At 41.3% G+C, this 17,865-nt stretch overlaps 1 protein-coding gene across 1 annotated transcript; it reads right to left on the bottom strand.

The window, feature by feature from the left end:
• Positions 1–6,097: 6,097 nt before the first annotated feature.
• pck1 (phosphoenolpyruvate carboxykinase 1 (soluble)) lies at positions 6,098–10,237 on the bottom strand. The gene is made up of 10 exons (XM_085776667.1): positions 10,132–10,237; positions 9,603–9,893; positions 8,920–9,104; positions 8,597–8,800; positions 8,285–8,472; positions 8,025–8,187; positions 7,715–7,939; positions 7,462–7,593; positions 7,249–7,344; positions 6,098–7,152 (listed from the first exon to the last, which is right to left on the bottom strand). The coding sequence occupies exons 2-10, from the start codon at positions 9,824–9,826 to the stop codon at positions 6,695–6,697; spliced, it is 1,875 nt and encodes a 624-aa protein (XP_085632793.1). The 5' UTR covers positions 9,827–9,893; positions 10,132–10,237; the 3' UTR covers positions 6,098–6,694.
• Between the last annotated feature and the right edge of the window lie 7,628 nt (positions 10,238–17,865).

The following is a 17,865-nucleotide window of genomic DNA, read 5'->3' as shown; positions in this document are numbered from 1 at the left end:
TGCCAACAATATCATGATTGGAAACTGGAGGTGTGACTGACAGGTCAGTTGTATGTCACTTGGCAGTAGCCTGATGGCAGCATGATGAGTTCCTGGACAGATCTCAGTCAGGTTATCGATCAGATAGATGCCACTGACTCAACTTCAAACTGCATCACACTCGTTTCTGCTGGTGCCAGGTTTCTACGTCAGCGTGCGCCTCAGAGTGCGGTCATATAAGGCTTATCTCACCGTGCTGCCTGCCTGTCTCTCTCTCCGCTATCTGTCTTCCTCCACAGCTGGCAGGCGGCCCACGGGAACAAGCGCTGCCCAGGGTGTTTTACGGCTCGCTCACTTGGCAGGGGATGAGAAGGCTGCACGAGTTACTGACATGAAGTGAAGTGGAAAAAAGCTGAGGGGGTGAAAAGATGTGGGTCGATCACTAAAACTAATTCTGGAGATCATTCAGGAAAAGAGTGATTTTACAACCTCCTGTTCCCTTATCACAGTGTCACAATTTAAGAAAGACACACACATCTCTGCCAGGTGTCACAAACTTCTGTTAAAGGACACACTTGAATTACTAGAGACTTGATCTGAGAGAGCTGTGACTCAACTTCTATGGGACTTAGAATAACTTGAGTCTTGAGCTTCACTGATGTCCAGAACTCTCTCTGACACCAGAGAGCTGTGTTTTAATATTATATTATTTAAAGAGATAGTTCACCCAAAATTCAAATTTCACTCATTATCTACTCACCTCATGTCGACTAAGAGCTGGGAGAAGTTTCAGAGTCCTCTCCTTCTCTGAGTTACGGGGGTGGGGGTCCGTGCAGCAGTATTTGTCCATATAATGGTTGTCAATGGATACCAACTTTCTTCATCCAAAAAGACACACCAAAAAACATCCAAATACCTCCATACTGCTCGTCTGTAATGTCCCTCTGGTATTGAAGCCCCAACATGAGAAATTGTTCTGAAAAAAATTAAATAAGTCTATATTTTAAGCTTGTTTGTAGCGGAAGCTCCCAGTGTCTCAGTTCACTGCTCTTCTTGTGTCAGTGCAAATCTCGCATGATTTGCACTGACCGGCTGAACAATTTCTCATGTCGGGGCTTCAGTACCAGAGGGACATTACAGACGAGCACTATGGAGGTATTTGGATGTTTTTTGGTGTGTCTTTTTGGACGAAAAAAGTTGGTATCCATTGACAACCATTATATGGACAAATACTGCTGCGTAGACCCCCCCCCCTCCCCGTAACTCAGAGAATGCACAGATAACTCTGAAAATTCTCACAGCTCTTAGTCGACAGTAGTAAATAAAAAGTGAAATTTGAATTACAGACTTTCATATTGCATGAGTTGTGGCATTTTAACATTCCTGATTGTTGCTGGATCATCCAGCATCGATGCTAGTTTATCTTCTCTCCAGGAGTTAATTACAGAAAAGACATCTTACACCTTACTTATATTACCTGACAAACAATAAAGCCCTTCCACATTTTGGAATCATCCAATCATCATCATTTTTTTTTACCTTAATTTACCCAGGCAAGCAATTAAGAACAAATTCTTTTTCTGCGATCAAATCCACTAAGAACAAATTCTTATAGAGGGGGGTGCACATGATGATTGGACAAAGTTGTCTAATCACCAAATATTCTCACATATCCCACTTTTCCTCTCTTGTTTTGCACATGGCAACTGACATTCATTCACATTCATATTTATTTATTTAAGTATATTTTGGGGCTTTTTATGCCTTTATTGGATAGTACAGTTGAGAGAGACAGGAAATGGGAAGGCAGAGAAAGGGGGAATGACATGCCGGAAAGGGCCGCCCATTGCAGAATTCAAACCGCCGGGGACACCTGCAGCGAGGACTATAGCCTCTACACACGGGGCGCCTGCAACCTACTGCGTCACTCGGTGCCCCTGCTGCTTAATAGGGGAGAGTGGGGTAAGTTGAGCCACTTTTTGTATTCAGGATCACTACATCAAGACAATTATAGTTTTGTTGCTAACTAACACATCTGCATATATTTCAGGATGTTTTGCATCCCTACAAATTAACAGAATGAGTGTAAATATAACTGTTTTTAAAATATAGCATGTTCAAAAAAGTGGTCTTGTGACCATAGGAGTGGGGTAAATTGATCAACCCCCCCTTCTTTCCTTCCATCCATCTCCTACCTCCCCCTTTACTTAATATTTCACCCGTCCAGGTTACAGGTGAACACAAACTGCAGGGACTTCCTGCTGAGCCACCAACTCACTGAGATTTGGGGAGTTTTGCAATTACGTTGCATCTTGGGAAGAATCCCAGATATTTTTCTTTGAAAGTAAAGTTTGGCCTCACTATAAACAACTTTTCCTGTTTATAGGAACATACTTACTGTAATCACAAACATACAGAATCTTGATTTAATCATTTGGACATATACAGCCAAAATATATTCACTAAGTGTATAGGATAGGTGGCTCAACTTACCCCACAGCTACCTTAGCTTGGGTTTATTGCTCTCACAGCTAAAATGGTGCAGTTTCATGCTAGGTTTACTACCTCATGTTGTAGCTCATAGATACCACAACCCATGTATAAAACAAATTTACAATAATCTCTTTTAGTCTAAATACAATTCTCATAAAACTTATGATCGACAAAATTCACTTGCGAGGGTGAAAAATGATTTTTGGGTCATAAATATTAAACCAAGTTACTCACATGGTTCTAATCTTCACAGACTCCATGAAATGATGCCTGCCTCCCTAATATTTGGTCACATGCTAATTTTTTCCTATAGTTTCCTAGAAACAAGGGGTGGGTCAACTCACCCACTGGCTCATCTTACCCCACTCTCCCCTACACTTGTTGTGGTTGGTGACATTCAAATGAGAACAGATACTGAGCCTCCATGAAGCAGCACGATTCACAAATTCATTAGAGCCAATCAGATGCCAGATCACTGCTGCTGTCTGACGTCCATACGTAGCGGGTCAGTGTCCAACAGACCCTTTGTGATGTCACTGAGACTGACGCACACACAGGTGCGCATACATTGCTGATAAACTCTGACCTCTGCTCATTCTTACACAATATCTATCCATGCTTGTTTTTCATCTGACAGTGTTTTCATTGGTGAAATGTAAGGAAGGATGAAGAGAAAAAAGAAATGAAGGATAGTGCAGAAAGAGTCAAATCTGAAGAGAAGCAAAAAGCAAATTAAAGAAACTCCTCTGGCCCGTCTCTGCAATCGCAATAAACCTTTGACCTCTATTTAAAACTCTGCTATATATTTCTTTAATGCTTAATTGACAGCGACTAGTACAGAACATTATAGCCTACTGACACCTGCAATCTGATATCAGCTGTGATAGATTATCAACCAGCTGATAACAAGAGACCTGCAGAGTCAGCCCTGCCACACATATCACAACCTGTTTCATTCATGTTCACTGAGACAAAACAGCCTCCTCAGAATCTGATGGTCTGACAGGAAAGCAGATGTAACATTAATCTCTTGTCTCTTTTCTCATCACCTTAGCCAAAATATTGATCTTTGACACACACAAAAACCTCCACTGTTTCACTAATTTCATTTTCACATTGTTCATATTGTAGTTATTGTAAGGTAGATCGCTGTGACCATTTACCATAGTGAATGTAGTACAGGCCACTTAACACAGAGGAGGTGAGCAGTGGATTAGCACCAGTGAAATACTCTGGACCACAATTCCTTCAGACTGACGGACAAGTAGCCTACCATATTTTATAATTTTTTTATTTTGTACCATAATACAAAATGTAATACAGTCCAACTAAATCAATACAGGATGTATTTTGCTACTAAAATAAAATAAAATAAGAGAAGGGACTCCAGGTAACCTGGGCTGGACATACTGTATATGTTACTATATGAAATAATTCCAATTTCTAATAATTTATATCATTTTTAGTTCAGTATGTACATAAACAATTTGTATATGGGAAGGGAGGAGCCTGTGGGTTTTACTGTACCACAGGTGAGTCATCAGGGTGGTCCAACTTGGTGTAATCATCACCAGAGTCATTAGTTTGAAGATGTTTGTGTCCATCTGAAGACAGAGTCTAAAATGAACGCTTCATTAAAACCTGGAAAAACAAAAAGTTTGAGTGAGGTTCAGTGTTGAAATGTCTTTATAGATGAACAAGCAACTTTTACAGTGTGTAAGTGAGTGACAAAATGTCTGTGAAAACAGGCCGATTAAGACACACTGTAAAAGTCTGTCCTTACTGAGGTTATTTATTCCCTATTATAGAGCAGGAACATTCAGACGCTGCGTGGTTGTAAGAACACCGGGGGTAAATCATTGTCTCTGAGACGACAAGACTCCGAGAACACAATCTGACAAACAACAGAAACCAACATGAAACTTCTTCTTGGTACTGTCACATTAACACTGAGATTAACACACATTGTCCAAGGTCAGCACAACACAACATGTTGAGCACGGAATGAGCACATACACACTCTGTGTATGTACAGTACACTCACTGTATAACAAATTGTGAGACTGATGAACCCTTGTATAACAAACAGACAAGCATTTCTGGCACGTCAGAGAGATGTGAATCAGTTGGATATTTGATTGTTACTTACAAAGGAGAACACCAAAAGAACTATGGTTATCACTAAGGAGTGAATCCTGAACTCCCTGTCCCACACATGAATTAACACCCACCTCCCAGATTTCATCTTCTAATAAAATACAACATAGCCTATAGGTTTCAATACCTTCTCTTTTGTGCAACCATAGTGTCAATATCCTTAACTAATGTTGGTATTAGTGTCAGTGAAATCATCCACATTTGCATTGTTATTATTTTTTGCATTTTATTAGAGTCATGCTAAGACAGATAAGGCAAGGCAAGGCATCTTTATTTATATAGCGCATTTCATACCAAGGCAACTCAATGTGCTTTACATAAAGACAAAACAATTAAAAAGAACAGCATAAACAGCATAAAAACAAAGAAACACAGAGTTATTAGCAGGAGCAAAGAAGAATAAAAAAGTAAAATACAAGAAAATAGATAAAGTTTAAAGCTCTTAAAAAAAAGCTCAGCTATAAGCACATGCAAAGAGAAATGTTTTAAACACGTAAGATAACACCAATGAAACATGCACAAGCCGGGCCCCAGTGGATAAACCTGGTGACCATGTCACACTAAACTCTAAGCCATGCTCTAAATCATTTCCTCTCTCTCCCTTAATTTTTTTTAATTTCTATTTTTTTGCCATTTTGCACTGAACTGTTTTACTGTATCTGTTTTTCTTTCTTTGCCACATGGTCCGAGTAACTTTACTTTTGATATTTTTTATAAACAAAGTGGAAACCAACTGAACCACACATCAGAGATGCCTTTTTGTAACTTTTTTTAAACTATCATCACATTTTCCTTTTTGAAATGTTCAAACATTTTTATTGTTGTCTGTGAAGTCTACTCCAGTCTTTGTGGGTAGTGGTATCACTGTAGTTTGTAAGAGTTGAAGCAAAGGAAACTGATTTTTGGTTGGTTGAAGACTTTCCGCTGAAAGGCTTCTTCAGTTTTTTAGAAACTTTCTCTTCAAGAAACCAATAGGCTTTATGCACAACTCCACTACTTCCTGAACTTTAACCAGCTCCTTTATTTCCTGTCTTACATCATTGGACAAACTGATTAATCCAGGTGTGTCTGGCCTCACAACAATGGTCAGACACACCTGGATTAATCAGTTTGTCCAATAATGTAAGACAGGAAGTAGTGGAGCTGTGCATAAAGCCAATTGAAGTGTACCTTAGTTTGCAAAGGTAGTTCAAGAAACTCATTTGCAGCAAAGGAGCTGGTGAAGAAGAGATGTCTCTCTCTCTCTCTTACTTATTGCTTTGATTGCAAGACATTTATGGGTGGAAAATGATGTTCTTTTGAGACAAGAACATGTGTTTATTTATTTTAAAACAGCTGCTGAATACAGGACGTCTTGGTCAATCAGCTGTAGATCCATGGTGATGTGCTTCACTATTGTTACATGACACTTTGTATGAAACAGCTGTTGAAGACTGTGAACTGAAAATTAATCAAGCAGATTCAGTGATCAGTTTAAATGTCTTTATTATTCTTGCCTCCCTCATTGGGGGCTAACGATTACAAGAAAACAGAGCCAACAGAGACAAATAGTATAAAAATAAATTAAAGCACAAAATACAACATGGACATAAAATATATTTCCCTCTTGTCAGAGGTCAAACATCACTGGAGCTGAGCTGGACTCACTCGTTCTCCATGAGGACAGTGTGATGTGTGTTCACAATAACTTATTAAATAGTGGTTTAAACAGTGGACAGAAAGGACAAATTCCTATTCAGATCGTCAGAGAAGAGTTCATGAGAGTCACCTTAATGTTATCAGGGCAATTGAACAGAAGAATAATGTCTAAGAGAGAGAGAGAGAGAGAAAGAGTTCTACATAACAAAGTCAAATTTTAAAAAAAAAGGAAAACTATCTGAGGGACATGTCAGTCTTCCATCTCAGAGACAGAAATCCTTCAAAAACATTATTCCCTCATTACTCAGTAAAATAATGATAATAATAATAATACTATTCTGCTGTTTCAGAATTATAACATTTTTCTCTTCCAGTTTGTGATGTTGTTCCATCGATGGGTTGTTCTAGGGTTCACCATGTTCCCTCTTTACATCTGCTGCACTCTCTGATACAGGAGGTCCAGCTGCCGGGCCATCTCGTTGGGCAGGTCGTCGTTCACCTGCGTGGTGAAGTAGGCCCTCACCTCCTCCACCTCCTTCTGCCAGAACTCTTTGTCCAGGGAGAACAGCTCATCCAGGTCCACGTTGTCCCGCAGACCCTGGAGGTTGAGGGAGTGGCTGCAGGGCAGGTAGCCCACCGTGGAGGGCATGGCACCGGCCTCACCGTTCACCCGCCTGAACATCCAGTCCAGAACGCGGATGTTGTCGCCGAAGCCGGGCCAGAGGAAGCCGGCGGTGGGGCTCTTGCGGAACCAGTTGACATGGAAGATCTTGGGGAGCTTGGCCCCTTGGTGGTTCGCCATGCTCAGCCAGTGAGACAGGTACTGTCCGAAGTTGTAGCCGAAGAAAGGGCGCATGGCAAACGGGTCGTGCATGATCATCTTTCCTGGAGACAAAGATGATGAGAAAGGAAGGGTGAGGAACTATAGGAGGTTTATGGTTTTGAAAAGGTGTGGTTGTTGTTTTCTTGTCAGACATTTACCTTTGTGTTCAGCTGCAGCGGTGGCCTCTGATCTCATGGCTGCTCCAACAAACACTCCATGCTGCCAGCTGAAGGCCTCGTACACCAGAGGGACACCTGACAAGATGAAGAGTCATTAGTCAGACCAGTTTTACAGTTTTTGCTGCTCTCCTCTCCTCTCTTATCTGATCCAGTCTAACTCATCTTCTCCTAATGCTCTGGTTTCCTCCTCACCTTCTGGTCTACGGCCTCCAAAGATGATGGCTTCAATGGGGACTCCCTCTGGGGATTCCCACAGTGGGTCGATGATGGGGCACTGACCGGCCGGAGTGCAGAAACGAGAGTTGGGATGAGCGCTTGGTTCGCCTGGGGAGAAAACAAGACGAGAGGGTAAGTTTGTGATGTTCTTCATGATCATCGTCAATATACTGTGTTATTATTCAGTAAAAGAGCTCCATGATTAAGAACAAACAACAAAAACTCCTACCATCTTCTGGGCTCCAGGGTTTGTTCTTCCAGGATGTGACGGTGACGTCCTCGGGCAGCGACTGATCCATTCCCTCCCAGTACACCCCTCCGTCACTGGTCTCCGCAACGTTGGTGAAAAGTGTATTCTTGACGATGGTTGCCATGGCGTTGGGGTTAGTTTTGGCCGAGGTGCCGGGTGCGACGCCAAAGAAGCCGTTCTCTGGGTTGATGGCACGAAGGTTTCCTAATGAAGGGGAAGAGTCCTGTCAGTTTGTGTTGTTGGAGTTACAGTTTTGATCTTGGATCCTTTAAGGTCCTGCTCCACTTACCTTGGTCATCAAACTTCATCCAGGCGATGTCGTCGCCCACGCATTCAACTTTCCAGCCCGGCAGTGTGGGGGAGAGCATGGCCAGGTTTGTTTTGCCACAGGCGCTGGGGAACGCTGCCGCCATGTACTTCTTCTCTCCTGCAGGGTTGGTGATGCCCAGGATCTGAACATGAGAAACAAATGATTTAGTGAGAACATACTGGTCGTTGTGGGAGGTGCCTGGTCAGATATCGGATGGACGGGATGGATGGACGCCTTACCAGCATGTGCTCAGCCAACCAGCCCTCCTCCTTAGCGATACGTGAGGCGATGCGTAGGGCAAAGCACTTCTTTCCCAGCAAAGAGTTTCCTCCATAACCACTGCCGAACGAGACGATCTGTCTGCGGTCTGGGATGTGGCCGACTAACGTCTGCTCAGGGTTACAGGGCCAGTTGTTCACCAGTGGCTCTGAGAGAACAATCAGGAAATGGGACCAATTAAATCAATGGATATATTGTGTCTTGAGGATGTATAGAAGTAGCACTGGAGGTAACATCACAGGAGTAGTACAAGTATGGCGTTGCAGACGTACTTTTGAGAGGCAGAGGACAGCCAACTGAGTGCAGACAACGGACAAAATCTCCATTTCCCAGAGCGGACAACACAGCCTTTCCCATCCGGGTCATCACCCTCATGCTGGCCACCACGTAGGGGGAGTCTGTCAGCTCCACTCCGATTTTAGAGAGGGGGGATCCCACTGGGCCCATGCTAAAGGGAATCACATACATGGTACGACCTGCGGACAAAGTTCATAATTTTAAGTTAACTCGACATTCAGAGCTCTTTCTAAGGGAAAATTCATATCCAAATCAATATGCAGTGCAGGACTTCAGCTAAAACATCTCTTTCTGATACCTTTCATGCAGCCAGGGAATCGCTGGTTTACAGCTTTGTCAAACTCCTCTGGAGACATCCAGCGGCCCAGCTGGCTGACTCCTCCTCCCACTGGTATGGGCACCGTTTCCTTCTGGTCCCGGGTCACAATCACAGTCTTACTCTCCACACGGGCCACGTCTCTCGGGTCAGTCCTGGCCAACCAGCTGCAGACGGAGGAGGGAGGCAGAAAGAAGAACGAGTATTAGATTAGATTCATATTTTTAATTTTCACTTATTTTTTTGTTTTTGTTTCAAGATGGAAAAATAAGTTCAACATGTTGTAACTTTGCAATTTGAATATACTAATCTGTAAATGTATGACAAAAACTGTAAAGCATATTAGATACATTTCCTCTTGCAGCTATGAGAGCACAATGTTTGTGATGACATAAGTCTGACTGACTCAGCTGGTCGGACTGGTTTGTGAGAATGTCGACCTTTAAGTGGTTCAGCGTTTGAACAGCCACTGACTGACAACAACAATAAGACATGTAATATAGCCTACTGTTGTCCCCAGCTGAGACAGCTGATCAACTATCAACAGGAAATTCTTAATATCTTAGAAGCATTCACTTGCATCAGAAAAAAACCTTTCAAATGTAAAAAAAAAAAAAAAAACTACCACTACATTTCTGAGCCCCTGGAATAGAATCAAAACCCACCAGTTCTCATATTTGTGCAGCTTCTTGATCATCCCCTGCTCCTCCAGCTGGGTCAGAATGGCCCGGTTCTCCTCTTCAGAGCCATCACAGATGTGCAGGGCGTCGGGCTGGCACAGGTTCACATTGGCCTCCACGTATTCCCTGATGGCCGGGCTGAGGGCGCCGATGTCGCCCTGAATGATCTTGGGTCCGCTCTGGTTCTGGGACTGGAGCTGAGGAGGCATGGTGGAGGTGTCTGGGTGGAGAGCGAGCCGAGAGAAAAAGAGAAAGAAGAAGCAGAAGATAGAAGGTCTAGGAAGAGGATGGGAAAGAAAGAAAGTAAGAAAAGGAGACAGAGAATAGAAAATTGTTAATATTAGAAATACATTCTTCAGTTAACGCTTCTAAACTTTCCTGCATGAGCAGCTGCTGCAGCCAAGACTCTGGATGATGCAACAGCATCCCCCTGCAGACCCCCCAACCCCCGCATCTCTAAATATCCTTTCCCCATTAAACAGAGGTTCCCCTGAACAGAGAGAGCTGAGGTTACCTTCAGTAGTTCGCCTGGAGCAGAGAGCTGGGCCTCATGAGCTGATCACTCTCTTTTTGTTGTTTCCAGTTGAGTTCAGGACAGTTTCTCTGTCTTGGTGAGTTGTATCAGCTGCTGAAAGTTTGTCCCTTTTATACCCAGGGATGTCCCACAAGAGAGGGAGGAGAGGAGGAGGGGGAGGAGGAGGAGGAGGAGGAGGGGCCGGAGGATGGGGGGTGGGGGGGGGGGGGGGCTCGTCCTCTGGGTCATTTTCATGAACCTGTTGTACTGCGCAGATATGAAAAACAGAGTGTTACAGACCGGAGGTGAATCATTAATCAGAGAATCAGAGGACGTAACGTCACTTTGATGTAACAGGTTCCCTCTCTCCCTGGCAGACTGACAGCAGCAGGCAGACTGACAGACTGACAGACAGACAGACAGGCAGACAGACAGACAGACAGACAGACAGACAGACAGACAGACAGACAGACAGACAGACAGGCAGACAGACAGACAGACAGACAGACAGACAGGGGGACACCATGTACAAGTCCAAGTGTCACAACCAGTTTCAGGGGAATTCACTTGTTTGTGATGCGTTTTACTTTTCACTGCTTTTCAGATTTTCATACAACTTTTGGATAAAGTCAAAACTTTCATACTATCACCAACATAATGTGACCAGAACTTTTTACACTTGTTCCTCTGAAAATTTTTTTTTTTTTTTGCATTAATTGTTCATTGTCTCTGAGCTCAGACAACAGAAGCCGTCTTCCTCTCCTTGCTCCAGGTGTTGCAGCCTTTCCGTACCCTGCAGCAGCTGCAGATGAACTTTGACCTACTCGGCTGGATGATGTAAGTTCAGGGTTGGAAAGCGTCAGGCTGATCTATGACGTGGGCAGCGCCTCTGCTCCCCTCCTCTTCATTGGCTGACTGACAGGGGCTCGCCCTGGTGTGGTCGGGGGAGAGGTCAACCAGGGGAACGTCTGTGTGTGTGTGTGTGTGTGTGTGTGTGTGTGTGTGTGTGCTTGTGCGTGTGGCAGCTGAAAGGAATGTGTGAACAAAGACAGACATGCAGTCTTAAAGCTTTTTGTGGCTCTTTCTTTTTCTTTTAATTTCAATATTAGCACATAAATATACATATTTATATGGACTGGACATATTAATGTGTGAAACTGTTCCAATTTCTGGTAGGTTTCATAACTTTTAGACTTTATTTTATATGAATATGTCAAACATATTATGGATCACAGGGACATTTAGGAGTCTTTTTGGACTGTGGAAGGAAGGTGGATAAGCTGAAGGGATCCCACACAGGGAGAACATGTAAACTCCACCCAGAAAATCCCTGGTCCTGGGAATCAAACACAAAACCATCTTGCTGAGAGTCATCAGCGCCACAGTACCACCATGCTGCACTATGCATGTAAATCTCTCTTCAAAATAAGTGACATGAACTAAAAAGGGTGAATAGTGATGATGCAGTTGCATCAGTTTTTTTCTCCAGTTCTCCATAAAGAAAAATATATTTGTACGTCACATTATCCAACATACACACAGGGTTCATGCAATGAGCTTAAGAGAACAAAAAGACTCTTAGAAAACAGATAAAAAACTTAAATCCTCAGAATTCTTCTGAATGACGCTCTTCCACTTACATATCAGGTATCTCGGTAATGCAAAACAAAGTTGTTTTGAGCTTCTTTCTGAACCCACTTAGAGTAAAGTGCTTGTCTCTGTCAATCAATGTCAGAAACTCCATTCAGAGTTTGAAGTAAAAAGATGGTTTGAACATTAGGATATTACTGATGTCTGTGTTCCACTGCATCTTCTTTCCCTAAAAGCCAAAGATATTACACATTACTGAGATCTTATCTACTGTTTGTGGCTGCAGTTTATACAATACTGATAAAAAAGGACAGAATGTGTGGGCTGTCATATTTCACAGAAGTGGAAACCATTATCTAATTTTCATTTGTTTTATACCTTTTGTGATAATTTAACAAATTACACCTTTCCATGAAATTTTGCAAAAAAGAGAAATAAGTGTGCACAGAGACTGAAAAGTGCAATTGATTTATTTTGTTGCACACATGAGAGTCTGAAAATCTCATACTTTCTTTTTTTTTTTGTTAACTTATTGCATTGTGGACTTGATTTAATCCTGCAGGAGAAAGAAAGGCAGACAGGAAGGAAACATGCACGATCATGACACTTGCACGGTTGCATAATGAACTCTGCTCAAGTGTTTTATAAACAGCCAGTCAGCAGTCATAAACACTTTAACCTGCCGCTAAACTTTAATCAGACTTTATCACCTTTTCTGTCCCAGCAGGCCAGATCTGGTCCAACCGAATGCTACGATCGCTCCACCAGATCATCCAGCTTTTTTATTTTTTGTAAATTATTTGTAATCAACGTCTAGACCTAGTATGTAACCCATGTAGAAATGTGATATGTGACATATATGTCTCCATATCAGGAGTGATGAAGATCCATTCATCGTCTAAATGTCCCTATCCCTGATCCATGAGATCACTATCGCATTTTGACAAGACAGTTTTTATATTTGGCAAGAAAATTCACATAAGAAGAATAAACTATAAAACAGTTTAAAAAGAAAATATCTGCCAACCTGCTGTAAATGAAAGGATTTCAGGCAACATTTGGACTGAAACACTACCAGAAGTCTGAATACATGAGTTTGACTTCCAATCAGAGAGGTGTCTTTCTGTGTGTCGTGTGTCTGTGATATGAAGTAGGAAGCTGCAGCTATCGCAGAGCAGGCTATCAGGTAGAGTTACGTACAGTGCATCTTACTCTGGCTGCTACTGAGACCTTGGTCTCTTTATTTTACTCAGTAGTTCTTGATACAAACATAAAGCAGGACAAACTTTTCCAAAAATCTGTTCTACAGATCGCACACTCTGCACTGAGTCCCAGTTTATTACTGTAGGTACAGTCTGGTGCACTTATTATAATGGAGAAAAATCCTATTTGTACCCTTAGATATCAGCCTTACTCTAATCTTAATTAACCTTTCTCCAAAACAGTGACACTAAAAACCCAATGACACAAAAATATAATAAACACATAAGAGATTGCCAACATTTTTCTGCCATTATTTATGTCAGTGCTGGTAGATGGTTTCCAAAACAACTTTTAAATGCCAACTTTAAAATTTTAATTTTTTTACAGTTCAGTACAGTGCAACAAAGTTAAAAAAAAAAAGTGTACATGTTAAAAGATGGTTTATTTCATGATCTATTTTTGAAAGACATTTTTGTATTTCCTCATGTCTCATGATTCGCTGCAGGCCTGTGAACGTCCCTCCTGTTCGGGGTTGAACTGAAAATGACAAACAAGCACCGATATGATGAAAGAAGACCTTACTAAATGAAAGTGGTGTTTGTTTCTCAAAATGACTAGTGGTGGACTCTTTATCAGCATAATCCAACAGTCCACTGTTTAAGGTAGGAATGTGCGTATGTGTGTCCGTGTGTGCATGTGTGTCAGTTCATTTACGAGCTTTCTGGGACAAAAACACTGATAGGACAGCGCTGACTGAACAGCTTTCATCAATACAACTTACCCAACAACAACTGATTACGTTGTTTTGTGAGATGTGTGTGTGTGTGTGTGTGTGTGTGTGTGTGTGTGTGTGTGTGTGTGTGTGTGTGTGTGTGTGTGTGTGTTAGAGAGAGAGAGAAAGCTTGTAAACTGGAAACTTCCACTGCGTTACAGTGTCAAACATAAGCCAGAGTCTGGTGGTAACCTGGTACAGGGAGATCTGAGCTGCAGTCCTTCTTGTTGACTGCAGCTGGTCAAATTATTCAGCACATCTGTTACGTTCAGACATCCATTAACTCTTCAGAATCATTAAAGCTTGAGCAGCTCTAACCAGACTTCCCTGGGACAAAAAAACAAAACAAACTTAGCAGCAGAAACTTGAGTCAGAGTCGACAAACAGCTCCTGTGGCTCTGCAGGCTGCAGGGTCTGTGTAGGCTAATGGGATCTGATAAAAACTAATGTATGCTTTTGTGTTGTAGCATTAAATCTCATCTGAACAGATTTCTATCATTCAGACAACCCAGAATAGGTCAAAACTTTATTAACAACAACAAAAAATCGGCTTGGGCCCACAAATATACAGTTAATGGGTCAGGCTGGCAACATATGGCTGTGTCATGTCTTTTCTTTCAATTCTAAACCTGCTTATTTAAAAAGAGCCACCACTTTATCATTATAGCTTCATTTAAACGAAATGCTAATAATAGCAAATCCAATATATCACAAAGTAGCCTGATCTACACAGGGTTTAGGGGTTGTTATAATTTTACATTACAATATATACAGTATAAAACAGTACATGTTGGTGTTTCATAGATTTAGAGACTGAAACATCTGCCATGTTTATCACACATAATGTTGTTAGTGAGAGACTGTTTGGTGATTGGTGCAGGACCAACCGTGAGTCATATTAACCACAGTAATCGTAGTAATCTGCTGCTACATGAGCATTATGGGATTTTAACATACTGATTTCCACCAAAATGGTTCATGCTACAGAACAATTTCCAACTGCAGTGACTCTGTGTATATTTATATATAGGCTACTGTAGGCCTATATGTATTTTTTTCCAACCTTAAAGGGATAGTTCACCCTAGAATGATATTTCGCTCATTATCTACTCACCCTCATGTTGACTAAGGGCTGGAAGAAGTTTCAGATTCCTCCGTCCCTTCTCTGAGTTACAGGGGGTCTTGGTGTAGCAGTGCATGTCCATATAACGGTTGCAAAGGGACACCGGAGCTCTTCGTAAAAAAACACACACAAAAAAACATCCAAATACCTCCATGATGCTCGTATGTAATGTCCGTCTTGTGCTGAAGCCCCAAATTGCGTAATTGTCCCGAAAAAAATTAAATAAGTCTATATTTTAAGCTTGTTTGTAGCGGAAGCTTCTCGAAGCTCCTCTTCCTGGTCCGTCCAAATCTCGCGTGATTTGCGCCGGCGTCAGCATGCGTCAGTGCGGTTACTGCGAATCACGCGAGATTTGGACGGACCAGGAAGAGGAGCTTCGAGAAGCTTCCGCTACAAACAAGCTTAAAATATAGACTTATTTAATTTTTTTCGGGACAATTACGCAATTTGGGGCTTCAGCACAAGACGGACATTACATACGAGCATCATGGAGGTATTTGGATGTTTTTTTGTGTGTGTTTTTTTACGAAGAGCTCCGGTGTCCCTTTGCAACCGTTATATGGACATGCACTGCTATGCCGAGACCCCCTGTAACTCAGAGAAGCCACGGAGGAATCTGAAACTTCTTCCAGCCCTTAGTCAACATGAGGGTGAGTAGATAATGAGCGAAATATCATTCTAGGGTGAACTATCCCTTTAACCAAAGTTCGTTTAGTACCTTAGACATGTATGAGTATGAGCATAACTGAAGATACGACTGCCCTGTTATTGGCGGTGGAAGAGAGAGTTTGACCGGCTCTATCTGTGATAACACAGATAAAACAGGGTGTGTATGTATGTGAAGTACAGACAATTAAGGTAAAACATCCACCACTGGAAGTTTATAAAAGCTTTTGAAGTGGTGAAACACATCGAGGGACAGAGGAAGAAGAACAATCAGACATTTATCACAGGAGCTGCTCTTTACAGCGTTTTGTACCTGCGTTCCCACTTTCCTCTCCTGTTTCATCACAACCTGTTTGAATTCTGTTTTTGAGACCCAAAAGTCCCTGGTTACACAAAACACCCTCTACGTTTCTGCTTTTTTCAACTGGCCTCAGTTTCCAAGATCATCCATGTCTCTATAACCCTGATGTGTGCAGTTGTCACCTGCATGACTAAACTGTTCTCTAGCTGCCATTATAATGAATGACCCGAGGCTGAGATTTTTTAATGGCTAATTAGACTAATAGTACAAAAAAAAAAAGAGAGAGATCATTATCACTAAAACAGAAAGGGCTGTCACCAACAATTTTCATTTTTTTCTGTAATCTAACTAAGTTTAGTCATATATGTTGCAGAACTGGATATGTGGGCCTACTGTACAACACATCTACATTTAAGTAAAGATGATTACATTTGAAATGAATGCAATTAGCTGTTTTTTTAAGTGTGTGAATAATCTGACCAGTTACTTATAATATTACTTACTTTAAAAAAAAAAAGATTTATGTTATTCTAATTCAATGCAGAAATTCAGTCATGATCTCGGGACAGAATTATCTTCATCTTAATAAATGATGGACAATAATTACATTTTCCTGTTGTCCTACAGTATAATGTAATTTAGTCAGATAATGAACAATTGTTCTAATGTTTAGTTTAGTTTTCAATTCCAGATGTAGGCTACGTGAATACATGTTTTGGCTGCAGTTGAACACTGAGCTGAGGACAGGGCAGGGCAGCAGTAGATTACATCTGGACCCAATTAATAAAATAACCTTGATGAGAGCGCCACCTTGTGTCTGTGTGTACTATAATGCAGTCCGGGGTTTAGGGTCTCTATGTGTGAACATGAGTTAAATTTGCTGTAAAAATTCCAAACAATGTAAGATTTTAGGTTTTAGTTTTTAATAAGTCAGACATTTGGAGAAGTTTCTATTCTATTCACCACTTTATTTTCCCATGATCCATTGCGTCACACCACCCCGGAAGTCGGTTGTTTACGTAGCAACAGCTAGCGGCTAACGTAGCAACCGGACATCCACAACTCTTGCGATTGGCTTTATGGTCGTTACAGGCTCCATTCATAAAATCTTTAACTTTCCTTGAGTTGTTTGTGCATCCAACAACAGCACATGTCGTATCGGAGGACATTCTATGAACTTGTAATAATAATAAAAACACTTCTAAGACAGACTGCTAGGCTAGCTCCATTCTGCTTGAAGTGAGACAGAAGTGCGAAACCGACTTGTCGGTGAATTGAGTGTCATGGCGACGCCCAGCGGCGTTCTACGGAAAGTGGTGAATATGTTTGGGTTTTCTTTGTCATTTTTAGTATCCTACTACTGCAACTAAACTAAATATAGAAAAATTAATGTTTATTTTTTTACTTATTGGTGATCCATCCATCCATTGTCAATATCCTTGTAGGGTTGCAGGGGCAGGGTCCAGTCCCACCTGAGTTGGAGTTGAATCATGCTATTTTGACATCACTCATATCGACATGACACGATTCAACACAACACAACACAACACAACACAACACAACACAACACAACCAGGGCCGTTGCTAGGAATTCTGGGCCCCCTTAAAGAATACTAAAGTGGGCCCCTCCCCCTAACTTTTCCAGTTTTTTTTTTCTTAGACTACGTATATATTATCATTTTTTATTTAGCCTTCTTTGTTTTGATGCTAATGCAGCATTACACTGCAAAAACTCAAGTATCTTAGCAAGAATATTTGTCTTATTTCTAATTTCTAGTCAAAACAAATCTCATTCTACTTAAAATAAGACACATCATATTAAAAGTAGCTTGTTTTTAGACACTTTTTACTTCTTTCAAGCAGATTTTCACTTGAATTAAGTAGAAAAATCTGACAGTGGAGCAAGTTTTTCTTTCTTATTACAAGCACAAAAAAAAACTTGCTTTCACTGGCAGATTTTTCTACTTATTTCAAGTGAAAATTTGTTTGAAACAAGTGAAAATGATCTAAAAAAAAAAAAAAAAAGTTAATTTTTAGGTGATGAGTCTTATTTTAAGTGGAAAGAGATTAGTTTTGACT

The sequence above is a fragment of the Trachurus japonicus genome, chromosome 5 (genome assembly GCF_045865225.1).
Source record: "Trachurus japonicus isolate A0001 chromosome 5, Traja_1.0".
Classification (NCBI taxonomy): domain Eukaryota; kingdom Metazoa; phylum Chordata; class Actinopteri; order Carangiformes; family Carangidae; genus Trachurus; species Trachurus japonicus.
The sequence above is the reverse complement of the archived record's forward strand: the minus strand, read 5'-3'. Positions and strand labels throughout refer to the sequence as shown.

Bases quoted from the DNA above. Each gene is read 5' to 3' on its own strand.
- pck1 (XM_085776667.1), bottom strand. From the start codon at position 9,826: ATGCCTCCTCAGCTCCAGTCCCAGAACCAGAGCGGACCCAAGATCATT. The intron at 8,473-8,596 runs GTACGTCTGCAA...TTGTTCTCTCAG, and splicing joins CTGTCCTCTGCCTCTCAAAA to AGCCACTGGTGAACAACTGG. The intron at 7,153-7,248 runs GTAAATGTCTGA...CTTTGTCTCCAG, and splicing joins CGCTGCAGCTGAACACAAAG to GAAAGATGATCATGCACGAC.